This window comes from Ilyonectria robusta (assembly GCF_021365365.1).
Source record: "Ilyonectria robusta strain PMI_751 chromosome Unknown BGZ61scaffold_32, whole genome shotgun sequence".
NCBI classification, from domain to species: Eukaryota; Fungi; Ascomycota; class Sordariomycetes; order Hypocreales; family Nectriaceae; genus Ilyonectria; species Ilyonectria robusta.
This window is the reverse complement of record NW_025764466.1, coordinates 231,315-253,675: the sequence shown is the minus strand read 5'-3', so window position 1 is coordinate 253,675 and position 22,361 is coordinate 231,315. Positions and strand designations below refer to the sequence as shown.

The following is a 22,361-nucleotide window of genomic DNA, read 5'->3' as shown; positions in this document are numbered from 1 at the left end:
CCTCAAAACCGTACCAGTACAGACTGGGGGGTCCTTCAGGAATCGCACTGGCTTGAAGAAATATTCTAGAACCGCACTGACTCGAAGAAATTGGATTTTATAGCATCATCGTTGCCTTTGTTAATGCTACTATGCTATGAATTGCCAGCCGAGGCCAGCGCCGTCAGCGTGGAAGCATAGCTCTCGGCAATAGTCCAAGTCCTCGGCTCTTCCTGTAAAATCGCAACGCCTTCTTGAAGCACTTGCCGCGGTCCGTCTTCCGAACACAGATCATCGACGCCTTCGAGGTACAACCGCATCCCATCGCCTGAACGAATAAAGTGCTGGACGAGTTCGTCATCCATCGGCCGGTCGAGCTGCATCAACCTAGGCATTCGTCTCCCATTCAATGAAGGGTCTCGGGGACAAAACGGACTGCCGGGAAACAGCCTTTCGCCTGTTTCCGAGCCCGAGGTCGAGTTTGATGGAGCAAGTTGGTTTACTGCAATGTCTCCAGAACCATGCAGCAGATGATCTGGCGCATCACCAGGTTTTTTAAGCTGGTGCCCTTTGACGACTCTAGGAGCCATGCCAAACGCCCACAGAATCAGGGTAGCAAGAAAGATGGTATAAGGCTCAATGAATGATGCTGCCGAGTATCGCCGGGTGTGCCACAGTACTGCGCCGGCGTGAATAATGGCCAGCCGAGCCTTGAAACGATCTTGATACGCCCAAGTGAACAGCGTACGGCTCCATTTCCGGTTTGGATCTGGAAAGTGGTACAAGTTGTGCGGGAGCAGCTGCGACGAGCCTGGCTGAATGGAAGCAGAAACATGATCAAGCAGCTCCCGTACCGGGGCAAGGATCACCAGCCGCGCCAAGTGCAGCTGCAGAAATACCGGGCCCTCGAAGCCTCCAGCTTTGGTAGAAGCACTCAGCGCTTCCCAGTGTAGCAAATCTAGACAGTCACAGGTGTAGTTCCGCCATTTGATGTAAGCAGGGATTTCCCCCACGTATAGGCGTTTGGGCGGCGCCGAATCCCGCGAGCCGGGCGATTCGACGGCGGAGGTGGAATCCGTGAGGTAGTGGCTTGTGTCCCATCGGCGACGCAGTAGCATGTGGAGGATGATGAAGGTCGCAAACTGCGTCGTCATCTCTGGCGTGCGGAGGCCTCGCCACAGCTTTTGCATGATGTCCTGGACCAGCTCCCGCATTGACTCCTCGACGTAAAAAGGGGAATTGCGATCAGAGACGTTCTCCTTTGGTGTGAGAGCGAGCCATCCTTGGGCAGATTCAGCTTCCCATAATTCTTCTTTGCAGGGCAGTCTCAGTTTCAGCCTCTGGGGCGGCAGTGTTGGAGGATTCTCGGTGGCAAATGCAAGGAAGCAGTCCGTGAGCTGCAGCAGAGTATGAGTATTTGCTGCCAAAGGTGCGTCCCATGCTACTCACCCAGATAAAGAGCCCTGTCCTCCGCCGCGTTTCTCGGAAACGCCAGGCTATCCACGTTTGTTCCAGGCTCTGACCTTCTTGATACGCGCCAATTCGGTCATCCTCGTCCAGAAGTCGCAGCTGCAGACAGGAGTTGGTAACCAAAGCCCACGCGCTGTGCCCGCACTTCAACCAATGAGGCTGGCGGCTTTGGCATAGACCTATTGCCGCCAGCATACGTGCCTGGATGTAGGGGAGTGAATCCTGAACCCGACCGAATTGGAGCTACATATCGCCGCGTTAGTAACTGGTAAAGCCGATGAGGTTGAATACCCACTTGTTTTAGGAGCAGCTCGTGCAAGACAGCGCAAAGCTCTTCGCCGTGAGATGTGAGTTTCGTCAGGCCTAGGTAGCGAGTACCAATTGCCGCGACCGCCAACGTCAGACTCCATCCCCATATGGGGATGCAGAGAAAGGAGCGGTCAACAAAAGGATAGAGCATATGGAAGTTGTTAAAGTAAAGCTTCAGAAAGAGGCTAAATGCCGATTTGTGTAGCAAGAATGCCTCGTTGGCCAGGAACTCCTTCGATAGGAGTTGTTCTCCTGATGAGGGACGCAGCCTCGAGAGTATTTCTTGAAATATATCCTCCGGAATGTCAAACTGCGGATCGGGGTGCTGTTCGATACCATGGACCTTATTGGAAAATACTGTCAGCCAAGAGTTTCCCTCGGAATGGTCGCCGGATGAACTCGGGGTGGTGTATGTTTCCTGTCGTTCGCGGATACAACGGTCTGCTTGACTTGATCTGAAACCCGCCCCATCTGCGTACAAAATGTTTTGCTGGGTCGAAGAATGAGTAGAGCTGGGATGAGGGCTGTTCGGTCCGTCGGCGTAGCCCTGAAGACTACCACCCATGGAATTGATGAGAGCCGACACGCAGTCTTGCTGCAGCACGAAGTCGACACCAACTTGAGAGCCTTGGGGCTCATTGAGAGTCTCTGTGGCGGGATCGTCAAGAACGTTGCCGGAAAGACGCGGAGCGTCGCTGGGATAGGTTGGCAACATGTTTTCGGGACTTGGCAAGATGAAGTCGCCATTGAGGGAAACGTCGAATGGCAACCAATTTGTCGCCATGGATCGCTCGAGCCACTGAGGAGACATCACTGGCAGTTCACTAGCGAAACTCTGGCTCGTTTGGTCTTGTAAAGTCTCAGATTCCAGTGCCATCTGGGGTCCACTTTCGTCAAAGGCGCCTGCGTTGCTTAAGTTGTGTGAGGATCCGTCTGGCTGGTTTGACGGGCTAGCCCAAGTCGTAGCCATGTCGCCTAAGTCATTAGGCACGGGTGATTGACCTGTGTCGCTGGCAAGATTCTCAGGTGACCTCTGGTCGTCAACAGAAGGATCTTGATCTTGCTTGTATTGGGTTCGTTTCCGTTTGCGAGGTAGATACACGCAATCAAGGCTTCTAGCGGCGCAGTGGTTGCATGGCGTTCCGCCTAAGCATTTTATCCGCGACTTGGCACATGTCGAGCATGTTCGACAAAGTGACACTGCGCGAGATTTCGGGGCCTCTGCACTAGCCTCCCTGGTGTGCAATTGCTCATGGCGTTTTGCCGAGTCTCTGCAGTAACCAGTATTAGATTGAAACCCAGACGGAGCGGTCTCTGACAAACTCGAACCGGCACTTACTTTCGACCAAACGCTTTTCCGCAATATCCGCACTCAACCGGCTTTTCTTGAAGATGGATATGGCTATGTCGCGCCAGGTGTTCGGATCTCGAAAACTGTTTGCCGCAAGTGCTGCAGTTCAGAAGCGTGTCCTTGTGGCCGGCGGAATTGGCGGCGCTGGCGGCGTCCGCCATTGGAGAATGAACAACAGTCCCCTGCTACACGCAATGAGACTTGCGACTTTGTATGGAAAAGTCGACTTACATGGCAAACGAATCCTCTTCTTCTGTAGTCAGCGACTCTCAGATGACGCTATCATCACTTGGATTAACAAAAATGGTGCGGGGAAAAGCGACCAACTCGTCCGATGTGGGAGGGGCACACCTTTAAATATCGACTGTGGCATAGGAAACTCAGGCGTGACCTACGCTAACATTTAGCCGCGACTTTGACAAAATTGGGCGTCGCCTTGTACTTAATTACCTGCCAATCTTAAATGGCTGTAAAACATGTTGTTAGAATAGTTTAGAGCTTGTCGTCAATCGGGGAATCCAAGATGGAAAATGAGTGTTATCAAGTCTATGCTCATCGCGACATGTTACACCCACCTTTCACCTACTACGTAGTAGGCAAGTCTTGGACTACAGTGCAACCCCCCCTTAGCCCAAGGTCGAGACATATAGATGCATTTGACCCCTGTCATCCGAATCATCTCTCCGAAAACACTTTCTCTCCACGAGCAAGGATGTAAGTACCGTATGAACTCGGTAAATTGGTACAAAAGTGAAGTCCCGTGAATGGTGGCTTATCAGTCCACTAACAGTTATCGGGATAACCACAGCCAACCACTAGGGACTTGAGCTGCGGGATTTGCGGGGCCTGCCTGCGTAAGTGGGAGGAAATTTTGTACCAATTTCCCGAGCTTATACCACTCTACGATGATGATAATTGCACATTGGAAAACGGGCATCACTGGCCTTGTTCGAAGAGAATCGATGAGTATAAGATCCCAGATTGAGGCCGTCGTAAATTCATTTCTCCTTGAGCACCTGGCCCGCGGACATTCGCCAAAGGCTGCATGGGCCTGCGTTTGCGTCATGCCGGGAATAGGTAGCCCCCTCGACTGACACGTGGGAAATGCAAAGCTTGCAGGGAAGTTCTGACGAAAGAAACAAGGCTTTGCGTACCCAAGCTGCATCCTCTGCCGTCTCTTCCCAAACCTTCCCCACACTCCGGAATTGTCTCCGGATGGTTAAGAAGCGGCCCCGTGGGGATTTCCAATTTCGGCAAAAGACGCGGGTTCCTCGTATCACGACCCACCCCCACAATCATTTCCCGACGCGCCAGCATTTGCCCAGCCCAGCCCAGCCACCACAAGCTGAGAAGGATTTCTGGACGAAAGACAGGTTGAAAAGATTGGCCCGTCAAATTGCGCTAGGTGTCAATGTCGCGTGACGCGACTAGATAATCATTGCTCAAGCAGCACAAACTGATGAGGTTGACGTGAGCGAACGGGAAATGCCACTGCGCCTTGTGCGAGACTTAAACATACTTGTAAATGTGAGTGGATGAATACAGCGGTGTGATAAGGGTCGGGTATGCTGGGGCTTGTTTGCGGGCTGTTTTTTGCCATTTAATTACCAGTTTCCTCACTATTTCTATAAGCCCGTTGTATGACGGTCGAGTTTGCCAGAGTCTAGGGTAAGTTGATCAATCTGAAGAACCCGGGAGAGTCATACAGCTCCTCAGCTATCAACACAACTTGGTTATGTAGCTCACTGTACCTGCTAACCATTACCAGATGTGACCCCATACCACGATCCCCCATACCAGTAATCGTTACAAGACAGTAACGACCAACAGCTGACGCAAACGCGTCCTGATCCGTGAACCTGAACCCCGCGATCGGCGCCTACCCTAGACCACCTGTCTAGACCAAACACGGCCGTTACAGATATAATAAAAGCTATGGCAACAGTTTATCTAGCGACACAACACAAGACTAACTGAATCTTGAAAGTTAAAAATTTAAGATGGGAAATAGTATACCTATCTAATAACTTAAAAGGGGCAGTTCCGATGAGTAGTAGTATCACGAGCAAAAGGCGACAGCTGCAGAGCCGCTAGTCTCAAGTTGGAAGTCCGGTCTCGGCTGGATTGGTCAACTCTACGCATACGTCCTTGAAAAGGTCAGAGATTGATCTTGTTATCATTCGGACCTACGATTTGCTACTTCGCGCGAATGGCGAGCTGGAACAGCAGAAGAAAAAATAGAGCAACTGTGCAATAAAAAATTGTAACAGTGGAATAACAGAACAGTGAAAGCTTGTGATCTTCCTCAAGGGTCTTAGTTATGTCACCAGGACTTTCATAAATGCCGTGTCCTTGGCGCGCCAGGTAGTGTTTTTATTAGACCGTCGTGTCCTTTACTGAGACAGTGATATCGGATAATTTCTCGACGTATGATGGCCACTGGGGTGTATTGCGGAGCGGCGTTTCTGAGTCTTCGCGGGAGTTGGGGCTGTGTTTGCTGGGGTCGATCGAGATGTTGAGTGGCGGTGGTGTAGGCATCAAGATCTGTCTCAGTCACCTGTCGTGACTTGTACATGTTACTGAGACAAGATATCAAGACTAAGGCCTGCAAACTTACCAGTTTCAGGTTCAGAGTGAAGCTGCAAAGAGGACCGAAAATACTCCGCAGTCACCAACCCCAACCGTTTGAGGAACAAGGCTGCTAGCTCGTTAGCAAACGATTTCTAAGCTTTCTCCTCGTAAGCCATGGAATCGCAGATGGTGACACCGCTCTCCTGTCAAGTCCATGTGGGTAACAGCCAAGTGCTTTGCATCCGGAATGAAACGATGATGGTCAAGTTCTGTCGATGCTTCGGGTTTGGAAGAGACTCGGGAAGTAGACGCCAGGCCGGCCCTACCCGGACTTGAGGGAGTCGTTAGGTTATTTCGCAGCGCCATGGACGCGAAGACAGAAGGACCCTTGGGGAGAAGGAGATCAAGGGCGTCGGCGATGGAAACCCCTCTGTCTTCGCCTCCACCAGAATCTTTCCTCTAGCAAGAGCACTCGGAGTGGAACTCCGTTGGCTGTCAGGATATTTGTTGTGTACACGAGATCTCGACCGACGTTCACGTCATTGGGATTTGCGGGCATATTTCTTTGTCGCCACGCACAGCCGTCCCGATAGGCGTGCCTCCAGCTTGGGTCCCCGATCAACAGCCCACAGACGCAGCAGTTGCTCTTATTCGCTATCGAGTTCTCGATAGTGGTCCGATGTCTTGGGTGGCGTGCCGTTCGGTGAGTTGTTTACAGGGGCCATTAAAGCCTCAACGTATCGGTCCGGGAAAGAGAGCGAGGCCCAGAAGTGTGCGTGGATAACTGGGGACTGATTAGTAGTTGTCTTTTCAGCCGCAGTGCCCCGGGGCGGCATATGGACGACACTCCAACGAGCACGTGGATGAGACGGGTTATCACCTTGATTCTCTAGCCATTCCAACCAACCCGTGACTATTGGAGACGATGTGGCGCGACTTTGACTTTCTCGCGGCGATATTGTTCTGCAGATATTCTCCCTCAGAGAGGTGTTCGAGGTCAACCCTGGCCGCCCGCTCACTAGATGCTGTCAACAAGTCCGTCTCACTTTCGGCCGAGGAGCAAGATAATCGAGGTAGTATCTTGAATCGCCACCACTGGTATTTCGCTTCGGCGTTATAGCCCAAGAGTCAATAAATTTCTCACTCACTTTCTTGTAGACATACTCAACGGTTCCGTGGTCGGCATACACACATTGTGTTGGGGCCGTACATGAAGGATGCTCGTCGTCAGGTGAAGCGGGAATCGCCGGCTAAGCTGAAGATTGTCAATCATGCCGATCGTTTCTCGGACAAATATTCGGGGTAGACTAAAAACGCCTCCTCCGCATCTCCAGAGTCCCCGGGGTTAAACAGGCAATGGTGCTCGTAGCGAGGCCAAAGAGTTGGGGAATTCCGGGGAATCAATCCCACCCCCAGAAACTAGAGGCCAGCCCCGTTCGAAGGGCAATGGCCAATAACACGGCGCGAGTGAGGCCTTAGCGAACTGCTCCTTGCCTCCATCTAGATTAGCTTGGAGCTGAGGGTCCCTGATGGTGTGGGTTTTGCCTTGTCGGGCCGACATTGGCAGGGTCTAGACCAACAACGTGCATTTGAGGGGCGAACGCCGAAATAATTCTCCTCCGAATATATCCCCTTCGGATCAGGTTTTTGTGGGCATGTCCGAGGCTCAAGCATATCGTGACCAACACCAGAGATCATCCGACTACAATGTTCAGCACGCAAAGTCGAATATATAACCACGGCCAGCAGCAACATGCAAACATTCATCTCAAGCCCAGCAGCATCTTCTTGATCATCATCAAGTTCAAGAAACTCAACTTCCCCACAACTACACTTCACAATGGAGAAGAGTGACTTCATGGTGCAGCAAGTCGAGAAGGCGACGATATCACAGGCGGCCAAAAATGCGACTCTAAATGACAGCGCTCTGAACCAGGCTGCCATCGAGGGCTCTGCCGATGACCACGAACTCACCGTTCGCGATGCCATCAGGGCCTACCCTCAGGCTATTGGCTGGGCTCTTGTATCGGCGACTTGTGTCATCATGGAGGGCTACGACACCAACCTCTTGTCCAACTTCTTTGCCTACCGTAAGTCCAAACAGCTACTCATGAGACTGCAACGACTCTAACCGTCTTTTTAGCCTCGTTCCTCATCAGATATGGCAATTTTGTCGGAGTTACGCCAGAGACACCAACGGGATATCAGTTGACGCCTGCATGGCAAGCTGGCCTGTCCCAGGGTGGCAGTGTGGGCTCCATCCTAGGATGTCTCCTAAGCGGTTACCTTGTGTCCAAGTACGGCTCTCGTCGCGTCCAACTCGGTGCTCTCGTCGCCCTGATGGCCTTCATCTTTATCGTCTTCTTCTCCCCCAACCTGCCCGTCTTGGTTGTCGGCGAGATCCTCTGCGGCCTGCCATGGGGCATCCTCGCCACGACGTCGCCCGCCTATGCTTCTGAGGTGCTTCCGACAGCACTCAGGACGTACATGACCTCCTACACCAACATGTGTTTCATTCTGGGCCAACTCATCTCGGCTGGAGTCCTCAAGGGCCTGTCGACGCGCGAGGACTCATGGGGCTACAAGATCCCCTTTGCGCTGCAGTGGGTGTGGCCGGTGATTCTCATCCCGCTGATTTACATCTCCCCCGAGTCGCCGTGGTATCTCGTCCGCATGGGAAAGCTCGACGAGGCGGAGGCGTCGCTCAGGAGGCTTCAGTCCTCCAAGGCCACCAATGTTGATCCTCGAAAGACGCTGTCCATGATTGTCTATACCAACAACCTGGAGCAGCGGCTGTCTGTCGGCACCAGCTACTGGGATTGCTTCAAGGGCACCGAACTTCGCCGCACAGAAATCGCATGTGTTGTATTTGCGGGCCAGATTCTCTGCGGTATTTGCTTTGCATACAACAGCTCCTACTTCTTCTCTCAGATGGGCCTAGGCACGAGCACCACCTACTCGCTCGCTCTCGGCGGTACTGGTCTGGCCTTTGTTGGCTGCCTCGTCAACTGGTTCGTCCTGATGCCCAACTTTGGACGCAGAACCATCTACATCTGGGGTATGGGCGGCATGTGCTTTGTGCTCATGCTGATCGGTGTCCTGAATGTCTGGACCTCAGTCCGTGGCGTTGCCATGTCTCAGGCTTGTCTCACTATGCTCTGGACCTTTATCTTCCAGCTCTCTGCAGGCCAGCTTGGCTGGGCTCTACCCGCTGAGATGGGCTCCACGCGACTCCGACAAAAGACAATCTGCCTGGCTCGTGACTCGTCCAACATCATGGGCACCATCGGCGGCACTCTCCAGCAGTACTTCATGAACCCCCAGGCTTGGAATCTCAAGGGTTACACAGGATTCTTCTGGGGAGCAACTTGCTTCGGAGTCTTTGTCTGGAGCTACTTCCGTCTGCCAGAAACCTGGAACAGGTCGTACCATGAGCTTGACGTGCTGTTTGCCAACAAGGTTTCGGCCAGGAAGTTTGCGAGCACTGTTGTTGATCCCTTCGATCAGAACGTTCTCTCCGGAATTACCAAGCAGGATACCGATGCTGGGGATAAGGTATAAGGTTCTACGGGTCTTTTGACGGAAACTCGAGGTTTCAGTGAGTCTCTTGACGGGAATGCTTATGAATGGATGGTACTCAGATGAGGAATCAGCGATCCAGGAACTCAAAGCAACAGTTAAATGTCAAGGAACCACTGTGGGATTTAGTCGGGGTTGGGGGGTGACGTTGAAGAACTGATACATTGTTCTGAATCGAATATTTCAATGCTACGTTTGGCCTGTGATTCTTTACAATGGCTACTGTGATATCTCTTAACGTGACTGACTGTTCCACCGACCACTTACTTGGGGCACTTTGCTTGATCTTTGTGGTCCGTCTCTAACTTTGTCAACCAATGGCATGTCTGCTTGGTGTCAAGTTGAGTCTCATGCCAACGTGACTTGCAACTTCATTAAGCGGTCTCGGCCTTGAGCGACCGTTTGTTAAAAAACTTGATCGTCTATAAAGTGCCTTGTTCTATAACTCTGAGTAATGGCCATGCATCAATTCGATCAGCTGAAACTGCTACGAGTGGCCAGTTTGACGCCAAGACGGGTTTTGGGGAAGCTTAATGGATAAGTGTGACCAGCAAAACATTGCATTTCTACATTACAGAAGGATAAAGAGGTGTCTTGCACGAACAGCAAAAGAACCCGCTCGGAGCGCCAACATAGTAGCGCTCGGCCGTAACCTCCGAAGGTCAGACCGATTCTGGGATCTTCCAAGTCGGTGCTTGAGAATAAGAGCTCTGACTGGAAGAGAGCATAGATGTAGGTAGTCGTAGTGACTTATTGAACTTAAGCATATCCATGTAGTAAGTATTCCCGAATCAAACGACCAAATTCTGAAGGGCTTTCTTGCTGGTGCTACATAATATGCATCTCCTATATACACAACTATCAGCACTTCCCTTTGGAGTGTACATTCCGCTTTTGGTCTGATTAGTTAGTGTGATAAAGTGCCACTACCGGACTTCTAGATAGATGTGTTGTATTATTAGAAGACATTAGTGCAGCAGGAGCGGTATATTCCAGGGATTCCAACTCGGAGGATTCAGATACTGGGCCACAAGTACAAGAGCTAGCACAGTAGCTTAAAAGTACATAAATACTGTCCCATACGCTAAAGCCATTAAGAGATTGCGAGAGGCGGATGGATGTAGGGTTGGAAGCGCGAAGGGGGAGTGCTTCAAGTAGATCTGAAGTGTAAATTACCCCTCCATGAACAATCAATCCACACTCTGCTGCTCATTACCGTTTATCCGACCTTCAATTCTTAGCACGCCCAGTGTGACCTTAAGTAATGAGGGCGAAGGACTTTTGTGCCTTGACCATGCTAAGTCGTCCAGTCGGAGAGACGGAGAGACCCTAATTTCCTCGTGATTGAGAATCTGTCAAAGTTTAAGCCGAAGGCGTTGTGGCTGTCAATCTTCTTAGTTATTCCTGCATCCCAATACGAACCCCTCAATCCCCTTGCTTAACTATACGTCATCTCGTACTCACCGCGCATAATGAAGGGCTGGAAAGTACCGTCGGCTGGGCCCGTCCGCCTATCAAAGTGAGTACTACATGCTTGGGAGATTGAACCCGTACAGGCTGGAAATCTGATTAGTACCGAACCCTGATGCGATCGAGGCTGAAATCATTTCATAAAGGGAACCCGACGGTATCTAGTCACTGAATGAGTTGGCGATGTAAAACCTGTGTCGCTATCACGACAGCAGAGCCATTCACCAAAATTCCCCATCCAGCGAGTCTTACACCGGCTCCTCAACCGCATCACCATGGTGTTTTCTTACCGTCGTTTTTTTATCCTCGTCACCATCAGCAGTAAGTCAATAGCCAAGAACTCCAGTGACCCTCCTAGTCTTAATTAACCACCCAGTAGTATTACGCGTCTCAGCCGACGAGCCGAATGCACCACTGCTCGAGAATAGGGCTGCCCCTAACGCCCCTAATGGCTATGCCCCAGCTTCAGTCTCTTGCCCAGCGACCCGGCCAGCGGTCCGTACAGCCACAGGTCTTTCACCGCAGGAAACAGAATGGCTCCCAGTACGTGGAAACAACACCATTCCGGCGTTGAAGACTGTGCTCAGCCGGGCAAAAATCTCCGGATTGGACACGAACTCATACATCGACGGCATCATCAGCAACGGCAGCCAAGTGCCGCGGGTTGGCATCGCCATCTCTGGTGGAGGGTACCGAGCACTAATGAACGGCGCGGGCGCAATTGCAGCATTCGATAATCGATCTTCCAACTCGGTGGGCGATGGTCAATTGGGTGGCCTGCTGCAGGCCGCGACGTATCTCAGCGGACTGTCTGGAGGGAGCTGGCTCGTCGGAAGCCTTTATGTGCAGAACTTCACATCGGTCGAGTCCATCATCTTCTCGTCCAAGGGCTTTCTGAGCGAGCTTTGGCAGTTCCAGAACTCGATTTTGGAAGGTCTGTTGAGCTCCCCTTTGCTAATAATGACGGATGCTTACTCTGCTGAAATACAGGACCAGAGGAGCTGTCTGCAACAAAATACTACCGTGAACTACATGAGGCTGTCACTAACAAATCCGATGCCGGTTTTAACACGACCATCACGGATTATTGGGGCCGGGCTTTGTCGTATCAGCTCGTCAATGCTAGTGACGGAGGACCTAGTATGATATGCAAACAAAACACAACGGGCGCAGAATGCACTAACTGTTACAACAGGCTACACCTTTTCATCCATTGCAGATGACTCCGAATTCGCAAATGCCAATGCGCCGATGCCTCTCATCGTTGCGGTGGAGAGGGCGTTCGGACAGCTCCTAATCCCCTCCAACTCAACGGTCTTCGAGTTTAATCCTTGGGAAATGGGGTCCTACGACACAGGGACTGAGGCCTTCGCACCGCTGAAGTACATCGGCTCAGATTTCACAAATGGGACTGTGCCCCGCAACAAACACTGCTTCGCTGGCTATGACAATGCCGGTTTCGTCATGGGCACCTCATCGTCACTGTTCAACCAGGCATTCTTGCAAATTGGCCAGGTGTCTGGTGTCCCAGACTTCCTGGTGCGGGCGATAAACGACACACTGGCGCAGCTCGGGAACGAGAACAGAGACATCGCGACTTGGCCAAATCCCTTCTACAAATACAATCCCAGCCACAATACGAACGCCAACAATGCCATTCTTACCCTCGTCGATGGTGGCGAGGACTTGCAGAATATCCCTCTGCATCCTCTCATCCTGCCCGAGCGACGAGTCGACGTCGTCTTTGCTGTTGATGGCTCTGCCGATACCAAAACCTACTGGCCAAACGGCACCGCTCTCGTCGCGACCTACAAACGGTCCAAGATTAAAACTTCGACTGACAGCTCCGACTTTCCAACGATCCCAGACCAGAACACCTTCGTCAACTTGGGCCTAAACATGCGACCGACATTTTTTGGGTGCAATGACTCTTCCTCTGGGCCGCTGATTGTCTACCTGCCGAACGCGCCCTACTCCTCCCATTCCAACTTCTCAACCTTCGACCTCGAGTATAGCATTGACGAGCGGAACCAGGTAATCGAGAACGGATACAATGTTGCGACGATGGGGAATGGCAGTGTGGACTCCAATTGGCCTACGTGCGTAAGCTGTGCTATCCTGGCGCGCAGTTTCTCTCGCACAAAGACCGACGTGCCTGGGGCATGTTCAGACTGCTTTTCCAAGTACTGCTGGAATGGCACGACGAACTCGACCCTGCCAACTACGTACGAGCCACAGCAAATCATCAAGAGCAGCACGGAGAGCGGCGCGGAGAGGCCGACTGTGTGGATGGGTGGCATCCGAGGCTACGCCTTTGTGACTTGCGTCGTCGCGCTGCTGGCAATATGAGGAAAGGTAATTGGAGAGCAAGATCGGCGATGCATGTTGTCGGTGCAAAAACATGTGAATTTCGGAATTGGCGGGAGGCGCTCCAAAGAGCTGTTGCAAATGTCATGAGCGCAATTAAGATCAGTGTCAGCTGTCAGATCGCAACGGATCTTGAGCATCTCTGTCTTGTGATAGCGGGAATGGTGGTGTGGAGAACGCCATGCCGCAAACTCTACACAAGCTGGTCGAGTCAGCCGATGTCATTTGTAAGGTTTGACGCCGTCAATTCATTCATAATCCGCTGACTTGACGAATTAATGACCGGAATGGGAGAATGAGACGTGCATGTTCTAGCGCTGGCGTAGATCGATGCTCTTCGGTTTGATGGACACGAAATCGACTAAGCGAGGGTGTTCCATGCCCCGTTCAACGAATCGAGCTCAAAATCTGGTACGTGGGGGATTCTTCACAAAGGCTAGATCTCAACTGCAGGGTTCATAATGGTCATGAAGTCGTCGACCAGCGTTTGTATGACAATACGATAAGGTTTCTTTATTATAAATATTTAGCTATGTTATGGCTGACGTTGAACATTTAGACCGCCCCAGCATGGCCAGTGTGTATTAGATCCCATCTTTGTGTAATTCTCTCTCGGCCGAAGCTGGACCTGGAAGTCAAAACAAGATCCTTTGGAGTGGACGAAGTGACGGAAACGAATGCCGCAAAGGCCTCAAGAAAACCAATACTACCACAATATACCGAACCAACCCGACCAGGGCGCGACGGCGAGTGTTGACAAACTCGATCGCGGTAGGAATATCGATACAACGATCATCCTTCGATTATACAGTCGAGGTTGGCTGCGTGACTTCGGGATCGGTTCGAACGGGTTCCATGTTTGCAGAGTCCCTGCCAGCCCAATCCGAAGGGTGACTGCTGCTGTGTTTGGGGAAATGGAGATTTAGTATAAATCGGACGTTTTCGAAATTGGTATCACTCACTGGGACATTTTTCGCATCTGCTGCTTCGCAGAGTGCATCGCGTCCTTGACTCGGACATAGTTCTGGAATACGTACACACCCTGTTCGGTAATTAGTTGTGATGATACAATTTCAACAAGGTTCGATGTCCTACCAGAACAGCACTGATTAAGTGAAGGACCCAGGCGATGAACGAGAAGGCCAGAACGGTTCGCCATTGACCACATCCGACACTGTGGATGTTGACTCTGCCGACGGGACCAACGGTCCAGAAGTGACCCCAGTAATAACCCCAGTAATTATAATACCAGGATGCTGAGCAGGAGTGGCTTCTGGTTTTCTATCGGTTCTTGTCTTAGTGCATGTCCAAGAGAAAACTAGAGGAAAGGTATCTCACCGTTTGGAGCAAGCAATATGCAACGAGCCACATGATGAAGAGGATAAAGTCGAAGGGGAAGCTCAAGAAAAGAATGTCGAATGGTGGACAGAGGAAAATGGAATACACAATACCGATCGACGCGACAACCATGGTGTAGACAAGCCTTCCATCCATATGGACCCCGGCAATGCTGAGGTTGTAGGCGAACCGGGAAAGGAGGCCGAGGACAATCACCGCGCTGGACAGCTCCAAGAATCGGAGTAAGACAGACGCGACCTTGTGTGCAGTACCGCCGTGCTCCTTCATGTTGATCAAGTTAGGTGTTGTCGAAATTGGTGACGAGTAGTGAATTGAGTTGTTATTTGGTTAATTATTGTCAAGGATCCTACAGCTCGAGTGGCCAAGAACAGCATTCTCTACAACATCGATGCCCTGTATAAGTAGACGATCGGCTGCCTCCATGAGCCCATAATTTGGGATGGAGACAACATGTCAGTTTGACTTTCATCCACGTCACTATGAGTCAAAGGCGTTGCGGAGGTTCATTCCGATTCCCCAAATCACAAGTCAGTCAGTTTGTAAGCCACTGGCGCTTCACAATCGCCAATGGTGTCGATGTGGCTGCGTTTAGTTCCATCCACTGAATGGAGAGTTCCATATATTTTCCACGCCATTCCAACTGATGGCTTGCTTCTCTCACATCCATTTGCCAGTGCGGAATCGGGCTCTTGATGCCAATCACATTCCAGGCTAACGATAAACCCCGAAACATTAATTATGACCTGATAAACCTTGTATCAGCTCATTCATCAAGATCTTTCTTGAGAATAGAAAAGTTAGGTAGGTTCAAATATTTCTGAAGCAATTCAGAGGCTATGAACCGTGATAGGGCGATAAATTGACAAGCAGCTGGTGCGCCTCAATTAATTGCTGCGATGCGATCAATGCCCAAGATCTTGCTCAGTGGCGTAACAGTTAGAGGTGTGCCGTGACACGTGGCACTCGCTTGCGTGCACGTGCTTACTCGTTATCAGAAGGATCACTTACGAACCTTCTCACTTTTAAGGATATTGTCAAGGCTATTTCCTATGTGAGATGTAACTGGCGACCCGCAATGTTGCCGTAGAGAACTCAAGGCTGGCAATGCTGTTGAGCTACGGCGATAGTATCAACGACGAGATTGACAAAGTCCATCAGGAATTCCCCTACCAGATAGCTGCCGGGGTTGCAAAGGCCACTATTCTGAGTTGGCCATAAGGTAGAAAACTGCCGTTGCCATTGCAGCCAAGGTGCCTCTTGAATCTATATATAAGCCAGGTTGAATGGGCGTGGCAAATAGAATCGACTTTCAATACCAAAAGAAACATTTCGTGCTGATGGTGGGAGCGCTGTTATGCTGCGACAACAGGGATGAGGAATGGGAGCCGAGCGAACCACGAAATATCCAGCTCGTCTCGTGGCGTTCCGAAGTCACGGCTTTGTTCGGGCTCACGAAATCCCCAATATTGTTGTTGTACTGGCTATGGGATACTTCGTCGAGGCCTTGATAATCTGGAAGACTGGAGTGCCCCAGAGTGGCAGGGGTGTATCAAGTAATCTGACGAGGTGAAACTTATATCAAGAGGTACGGTGCCCTAGTACACACATACCCAGAGGGGGGACTAGAAGCTCAACAGTAAAAAAAAAAAACACCAACAATCGTATCAACAATAGTGAAACTTATATATAAGAAGTAATTGAAGTAATTGAACTTACTTGCGTCTCTTACAGCGCACCATCATTCATCTTGTTTTTGCACTTGGGATATACAATGATGTGGACATTATTCGTACCAGTCTTAGCACAGCGAGTTATGGAATCGATTCTTGGTTTCGACGTCCTTTGACCCATTTAAGACTGAACCTGCCTGATTTCCCATGCACTCATTTCAACAATGACTTTCTGTCCAAACCAGCGCATTAATGAACAAAATCGTGACGGAGGCGCGGTTTGACCAGGGTTCAATTAGGCAAAGACTAGCATGAAGAATCCATGATGGTTGGCACACTTTCCTATTCTCGGGGCCCCGGACTCATGATGATCTTGCCCCATTCGTGATCTAAACAAGGAGTCTCGCCAGGGTTGTCGGGGGTTACATCAGATGGAAACCCGTCATCGGGCCACTTGGATCGACTCGGGCCGATAACATGATTCGCGCGCGTGTGAAAGTGAGGGGGAATACAATTTCTGGAACCAACTGGCATATACAAATAATGCGATACTGAGCTGGCTGGGCCTACTTTGCGGGGTTATAGCAAGCTGGATAAACCCGATTTTTCTCCTCTCCCATCACTACTGTTCAAGATGAAGACTTCTCATTTCTTTACCGTAGCACTATCACTGTGCCCATTTGCGCTGGCTACTAGACACGGAGACTCAACCTCTGGCCAAGCTCCTCAGTTCCACAACTCAGCTCGTCACGCGGCCGCTGACCCTCACGTCATTTACGACTCCAGCAGTGGTTTGTATTGTGCGTATTCCACCGAAGGCGCTGATGAGGGGAGTGTATTCGCTATATACAGCAGCCCTGATCTTTCCACGTGGCACAAGCACCCAGGTGGCGTGCTCAAAGCCTGCTACGATGATCTCATGCAGACCATAGAGGGCGGCCAGGCGTGTTGGGCCCGCGATTGGCTCTGGGCGCCGGAGACGTATTACAACGACAAGACGGGATGGTACTTTTTCTTCTTTGCTGGGCGTCTACGCGAAGATATGACCAAGGATTACTTCCGATACTCCAAGTTTGAAGAGCCATCCAAGCTTGGTGTAGCAGTGTCTCGCTCGCCAACGGGGCCGTTCAGAGAGATTGAGTCCAAGCCGATGGATTACTACCCTTTCGACCCCGACTATCACGACGTCAATCTCATCATGGATGAAGATCAAATGTTACCGCCACAAAGCCTCAGCAAAGGCAAGACGGCTCCTAAGGGCACATACATTCCCACTATTGACCCAAACATCTTTTTCGACACCGACGGCCGCATCTATCTTTACACGTCCCGGAATGCGTACCGAAACTGGAACTGGGATGACACGTTGGATAAGTACATTGAGGAATCCAACATCATCGTCGTCGAACTTGAGCGGCACTGGTGGGACGATCCAACTGCTTCCACCATGCCAGAGATTATGGCCTCTGAGATCAATATCCACGTCGACGATGCCCCAAATCTACCTTCGAATATTACCTCATACAATGGGACCGGTGAAATCGGGCACCCGCCGCGCAAGGATGGCTGGAAGACTGTCATCTCGTACGGCGACGATCCTCAAGAGTGGGAAAATTTTCACGTCAACGACTATCAGGCCTACAATGGCACAAAGAAAGACCGTCGATGGTCTGAAGGAAGCACAGTTATCACTCGGCCGGACAGTAAAAGCGGCAAACCAGTGTACCTGCTCACCTACAGTGCCAACAACTACGAAGCATCCAACTACGGAGTTGGCTTTGCCACTGCAGCGTCTCCATTCGGTCCTTTCAACAAGTCATCGCGGAACCCGATACTCGCCCAAGCCCCCAATGCAGAGATACCGATTTATTCTACCGGGCATGGAAGCATCGTCGCCTCCCCTCCTCGTAAAGGTAATGTTGGCACACAGGATGTCACACGCCAGACCCCAGAAGGATCAGAGCTCTTCTATGTCCACCACGCTCGCAACTCCACGGCTAGTGCTCGATCCATCTACAGTACACGCATGACACTCGATACAGCGGGGATTTATGTTGGCTCTGATGATGCTATGAGCATGCACTTAACTCCACTGGACCAGCCGCTACCAAAGGGCACGTACCCGATCCAGATGGAAAGCAGCTGCTTAAGGAGCCGATATACAGGACGGCGCTTCACCGTTAGTGTCACTTCGAAGAAGAACGGCTCGTTTGATCTACTGGAAGATTCCAATAGAGTTGTTGCGCTCCCTGGAGCTAAGGTAGCAACGTATATTGCTGCGGACGAAGATAAAAGTGGTTCATTTATTCTTAAATTCGGCGGAAGCATCGTAAAGGAATTAGCGTACCAGCGATTAAGCGTGGATGGCACTTGGTCAACTGTTGTCAGCGATCGAGTTCATTGCAGGTAGTCGCAAACGGGAGCGTCATGTCTAGCCCGAAGTCTTGATGACTTACACCTCCTACAGCTAGTGATTCTATTTCACTTTTCCTTGTCCCATTAATAAATTGCGCCTTGGGCTGTAAATACTTTATCAATAAAGTCCCATTGTTGATACTATGGTTGGTGTTATTTTTTTGCTGTTGAGCTTCCAGTCCCCACTCTAGGTATGTGTACTAGGGCACCCTAAGCTCTTGATACCTAGGTTGGATTGGTTCCGATATGGAGATCTAAACATGCCCTCGACGAGATATAACAAACCACCTGTGATTCTTCACAAGAGCGTGAAAACTTTTCACGTTTTCCTACCTCCAATCGTTCTCCTGGTGCGTATCTAGGGGTAGGCAACCAACTCGCTTGCTCTTGAGGCGATACGCGCAGGAGGTGCCACAAAGCATTCTGACGCCCTTGAACGATTGGCTCATGGCTTAACCGAGCCCAAGTAAGCCACTCAAGGATTGATTGTTAATCAAATGACGTTGAAGGACGAATTAAACCTGCAGCATAGGAAATCAGGCCACGAATCAAATAATGACACGAATGCGGGGGAAATCTGACGAACAAAGGTCGCAGCCAAGCCCCCGAGTAGAATATCTCAAATCGAAATTCTCACATCTTCTCACTCAAACCTTTGTCTAGGCAAGCTTGCCAAATCGGAACTCAACGTAATCATCTGTTTAGCAAAGCCACAACTTCTGAAATTTGTTTACTGAGCACTTGTCAACAATCCGGCATGTCAAACAGCCCTCAGGCTAGCCTTGCTGGCCTGGATGAGCTGTCCTCCTCTTTCGCAGAAATCTTTGATGCGATTGATAGCCTTAGGTCTGCGGGGTTGGAGCGGGAATTGATCCCTAAGCTTGTTGTTGTTGGTGATCAGAGCAGCGGTAAGAGCTCAGTTCTGGAAGCCATCTCCCAGATTCCCTTCCCCGTGGACAAAGATCTTTGCACGAGATTTCCGACGGAGGTCGTGCAAAGAAAGTCGCCTGAGGAGCTCGTCACAGTTTCGATCCATGTGGTCGAACCAACACCGAAGCATGTCCCGTCGCGAGACTTTTCTAGGTCTCTGTCTATCCACGACACGACCAAGTTGATCGCAACAATCCAGGAGGCGTCAACGATGATCCTCGGAGCTTCGACAGGCCAAAATGAGATTTCTCGCTTCAGCAACAACATACTGAGGATTGAAGTCTCCGGACCAGAACGGTATCCTCTCACTTTGGTAGATCTCCCTGGCTTCTTTTCATCGGCCACGGAGAATCAAAGCCTTGCGGACAAAGAGCTAGTGGACCAGATGGTGGAAGGCTACATGAGAGAGCCGAGAAACGCATTATTGCTTGTCATCAGTGCAAGGGTGGCGTATCCCAATCTCCGAGCTCCTTCTGAGGTCTCCAAGATCACTGTTGACCCCAGAGGTTATAGAAGTCTTGGTATCGTCACCGGTCTTGATGGTCCCTTCAATGATGACGAAGACGAGGTTACTTCCTTGTTTCATGGTACAAGACCTTGGAACCCTCATTTTGGATGGCACTGCCTCAGGAATAGGACTCCAGTTGAAAGAAGGAACAACCGCGATAGGGATGACATCGAAAAGGTCTATTTCCAGGACAATTGGCAGCATATTGGCAGCGAGCATAAAGGGATCTTGCCCTTGCAACCCAAACTCACAAGATTTCTCGCCACCCAGATTCGGAGACACCTTCCTGAGCTCATTACAGAGTGAGAGACGAAATCCACAGGTTGGAACACCAGTTCAAAGAACTGGGAAAGAGTCGGTCGACTGAGCAGTCACAGCGCAATTACCTCATCCAAATGGCCAAAGACTTCCGCCTTCTTGCTTCTAGTGCCGTTGATGGACACTATGGAACAGCCACCATGCCTCCTCATCTACAGGACTTCTTCGATCGTGGTGACGAAACACAGCAGAAAAGGCAGGACAAAAAGTTACAAGCTGTCGTGAGGGCTATGAGCCAATTGTTCTGTGCGGTCATGAATGCGAAGGGAAGAACTACGAGGATCCTACAAGAGCCCTTAGAAGATGATTCAGCGTCTGAATCTTCTGATGCCGAGAGTCATCCAACACGCCGAACTCGTAGCGATTTCGAAGAACACGAATCCAGTGTGAAACGTCCAGTACTACATCGAAGCACCACCATTTCCACAGAAGACGGCGATGAGCACCAGAGAGAGGATGCTATTTTGGAAGCCAAAATAAAGTCCTACGAAGGAATCCTCGCTATCGACGTGCTTCTCGCTTACCAGTCATATGAGCCATCAATCGAACAAACATACGACCAGGTCGAGGAGAGAGTGATGCAATTGATAGCAAGGCATAGGGGAAAGGAAAGCCTAGTTGAGATCAACCCAGACGTGGTGCGAACGCTGTTTCGAGAGGAGTCCTCACGATGGAGACAGATATCACGCAGCCACTTGATCATGGTGTGGGAAGCTGTGAAACGGTTTGTGGATTCAGCACTCGAATATTGCGTCGACTCGTCTGTTCTTGACGACCTCAGACGTCTCGTCATCCAGGACCAGCTCAAGACCTTGCTTCGAAACGCGTCTAAGAAACACGAGGAGCTTCTTGGGTGCCACGACGATGTCAATACTGCTTTTTACGACGCCATGGAGGGACTTACTCTATCGCCCAGTTCATGGCGAAAGGCAGCCCCATCTGTTGTCAAAATGGGAGATATCATAGGCCAGATAGTCCGCGATCAGGTCAACAACAACCTCACGGTACAGAAGGTCGAAAAGGTCGTCAACGGCTTTTGGGGACAGCACGGGCCTTTGACAAGAAAAAAGGAGACTTTCGAAGCAAAAGGCGCAATTGTGCATCATATTCTTACAAAGCTACAGGAATTCCTTCAGGTTGATGATCTACAGAGCGAGGTTAGAGATCAGGTGGAGAATAGCTATCGGGAAGATTTCGAGAAGACAGCGGCACAACACGCGATTAAAGTTGTGAATGAGTTTTATGATGTAAGTCTTGGGCTATATCCGGTGATAATCTAAAAGCCGTGCTAAATACAGTCCCAGATATCCCTTGTAGGCTTCATGCTGTACATGAATGCAATGGTCATACAGAATTGCTTGCTAAAGTCCTTAATTTCTGAGGTTTTTACGGATGACATCGTGAGGGAGATGGATGCGGAAACTCTAAGTGCAGTTGCTGGTGAGAAGGAGGCTGATGCTGGGAAGCGGGTTCAGTGTGAGACAAGCCTTGAAACTTTAAAAAAGGCGTTATCTGTTTTTGAGCAATTTCAGAGTACTAGCTATTATTACTAGACAGTAATGTGATGTGTGACGTGACCCGTCACCATGAACCACAGCAACAGCAAGATTAGCCTTTAAAGCTCCGTTTCTAAAGAAAGTTGTATAGACTAGGGAATGCTGATCAATATGGAAACCAATATCGAGTCACGAGATGAGCGAGGCCGAACATCACTCTGGTGGGCTGCCTGGGAATGGGACAAAGCTAGTGTTACGGAGTAAAGCCCTGCTTTAAAAAGGAGCCCATGTCGAATCTGCGGATAAAGGAATTACCAGCTAGGGTGTAATCTGTAGCGGTATCCCTGCAATCAACTCATTTTGTTCTACTCCACCGCTGCCCCGCCTCAGACTCGGCCGCCGTTCAGGTTTTCAAAGACTACCCGGTCGTGAATGCATATCATCAATAATTGATCGACATTTATTCGGGTATCCCTAATCTCTACTAAAGACACACCACGTATTAAACACCTTAGTCAGACGGGCCGTGAGAATGAAATAAGCCGCGTATCGAGAAAAGAGGGCCAAAG

General features: G+C 50.4%; 7 protein-coding genes across 7 annotated transcripts; 5 read left to right on the top strand and 2 right to left on the bottom strand.

The window, feature by feature from the left end:
* Window positions 1-134: 134 nt before the first annotated feature.
* On the bottom strand, window positions 135-3,270 carry BGZ61DRAFT_484866 (uncharacterized protein; the record flags this gene model as incomplete). Its single annotated transcript, XM_046249653.1, has 4 exons — window positions 135-1,376; window positions 1,429-1,692; window positions 1,745-3,029; window positions 3,098-3,270. 4 exons carry the CDS (start codon window positions 3,268-3,270, stop codon window positions 135-137), a joined length of 2,964 nt encoding a protein of 987 aa, XP_046096912.1.
* A 4,268-nt stretch (window positions 3,271-7,538) lies between these two features.
* On the top strand, window positions 7,539-9,241 carry BGZ61DRAFT_367422 (general alpha-glucoside permease; the record flags this gene model as incomplete). Its single annotated transcript, XM_046241784.1, has 2 exons — window positions 7,539-7,770; window positions 7,824-9,241. 2 exons carry the CDS (start codon window positions 7,539-7,541, stop codon window positions 9,239-9,241), a joined length of 1,650 nt encoding a protein of 549 aa, XP_046096911.1.
* A 551-nt stretch (window positions 9,242-9,792) lies between these two features.
* BGZ61DRAFT_484864 (uncharacterized protein) lies at window positions 9,793-10,313 on the top strand (the record flags this gene model as incomplete). The annotated part of the gene is made up of 3 exons (XM_046249652.1): window positions 9,793-9,991; window positions 10,024-10,035; window positions 10,201-10,313. The coding sequence occupies 3 exons, from the start codon at window positions 9,793-9,795 to the stop codon at window positions 10,311-10,313; spliced, it is 324 nt and encodes a 107-aa protein (XP_046096910.1).
* A 691-nt stretch (window positions 10,314-11,004) lies between these two features.
* Window positions 11,005-13,169, top strand: BGZ61DRAFT_562096 (lysophospholipase; the record flags this gene model as incomplete). Its single annotated transcript, XM_046255836.1, has 4 exons — window positions 11,005-11,050; window positions 11,124-11,663; window positions 11,720-11,869; window positions 11,925-13,169. The coding sequence occupies 4 exons, from the start codon at window positions 11,005-11,007 to the stop codon at window positions 13,076-13,078; spliced, it is 1,890 nt and encodes a 629-aa protein (XP_046096909.1). The 3' UTR covers window positions 13,079-13,169.
* A 730-nt stretch (window positions 13,170-13,899) lies between these two features.
* Window positions 13,900-14,722, bottom strand: BGZ61DRAFT_499143 (uncharacterized protein; the record flags this gene model as incomplete). Its single annotated transcript, XM_046251369.1, has 4 exons — window positions 13,900-13,993; window positions 14,059-14,138; window positions 14,192-14,377; window positions 14,435-14,722. The coding sequence occupies 4 exons, from the start codon at window positions 14,720-14,722 to the stop codon at window positions 13,900-13,902; spliced, it is 648 nt and encodes a 215-aa protein (XP_046096908.1).
* A 1,627-nt stretch (window positions 14,723-16,349) lies between these two features.
* Window positions 16,350-18,584, top strand: BGZ61DRAFT_510100 (glycosyl hydrolase; the record flags this gene model as incomplete). Its single annotated transcript, XM_046252044.1, has 2 exons — window positions 16,350-16,369; window positions 16,822-18,584. The coding sequence occupies 2 exons, from the start codon at window positions 16,350-16,352 to the stop codon at window positions 18,533-18,535; spliced, it is 1,734 nt and encodes a 577-aa protein (XP_046096907.1). The 3' UTR covers window positions 18,536-18,584.
* A 713-nt stretch (window positions 18,585-19,297) lies between these two features.
* BGZ61DRAFT_522877 (P-loop containing nucleoside triphosphate hydrolase protein) lies at window positions 19,298-21,908 on the top strand (the record flags this gene model as incomplete). The annotated part of the gene is made up of 5 exons (XM_046252563.1): window positions 19,298-20,057; window positions 20,107-20,155; window positions 20,301-21,543; window positions 21,601-21,772; window positions 21,850-21,908. 5 exons carry the CDS (start codon window positions 19,298-19,300, stop codon window positions 21,906-21,908), a joined length of 2,283 nt encoding a protein of 760 aa, XP_046096906.1.
* Window positions 21,909-22,361: the final 453 nt, after the last annotated feature.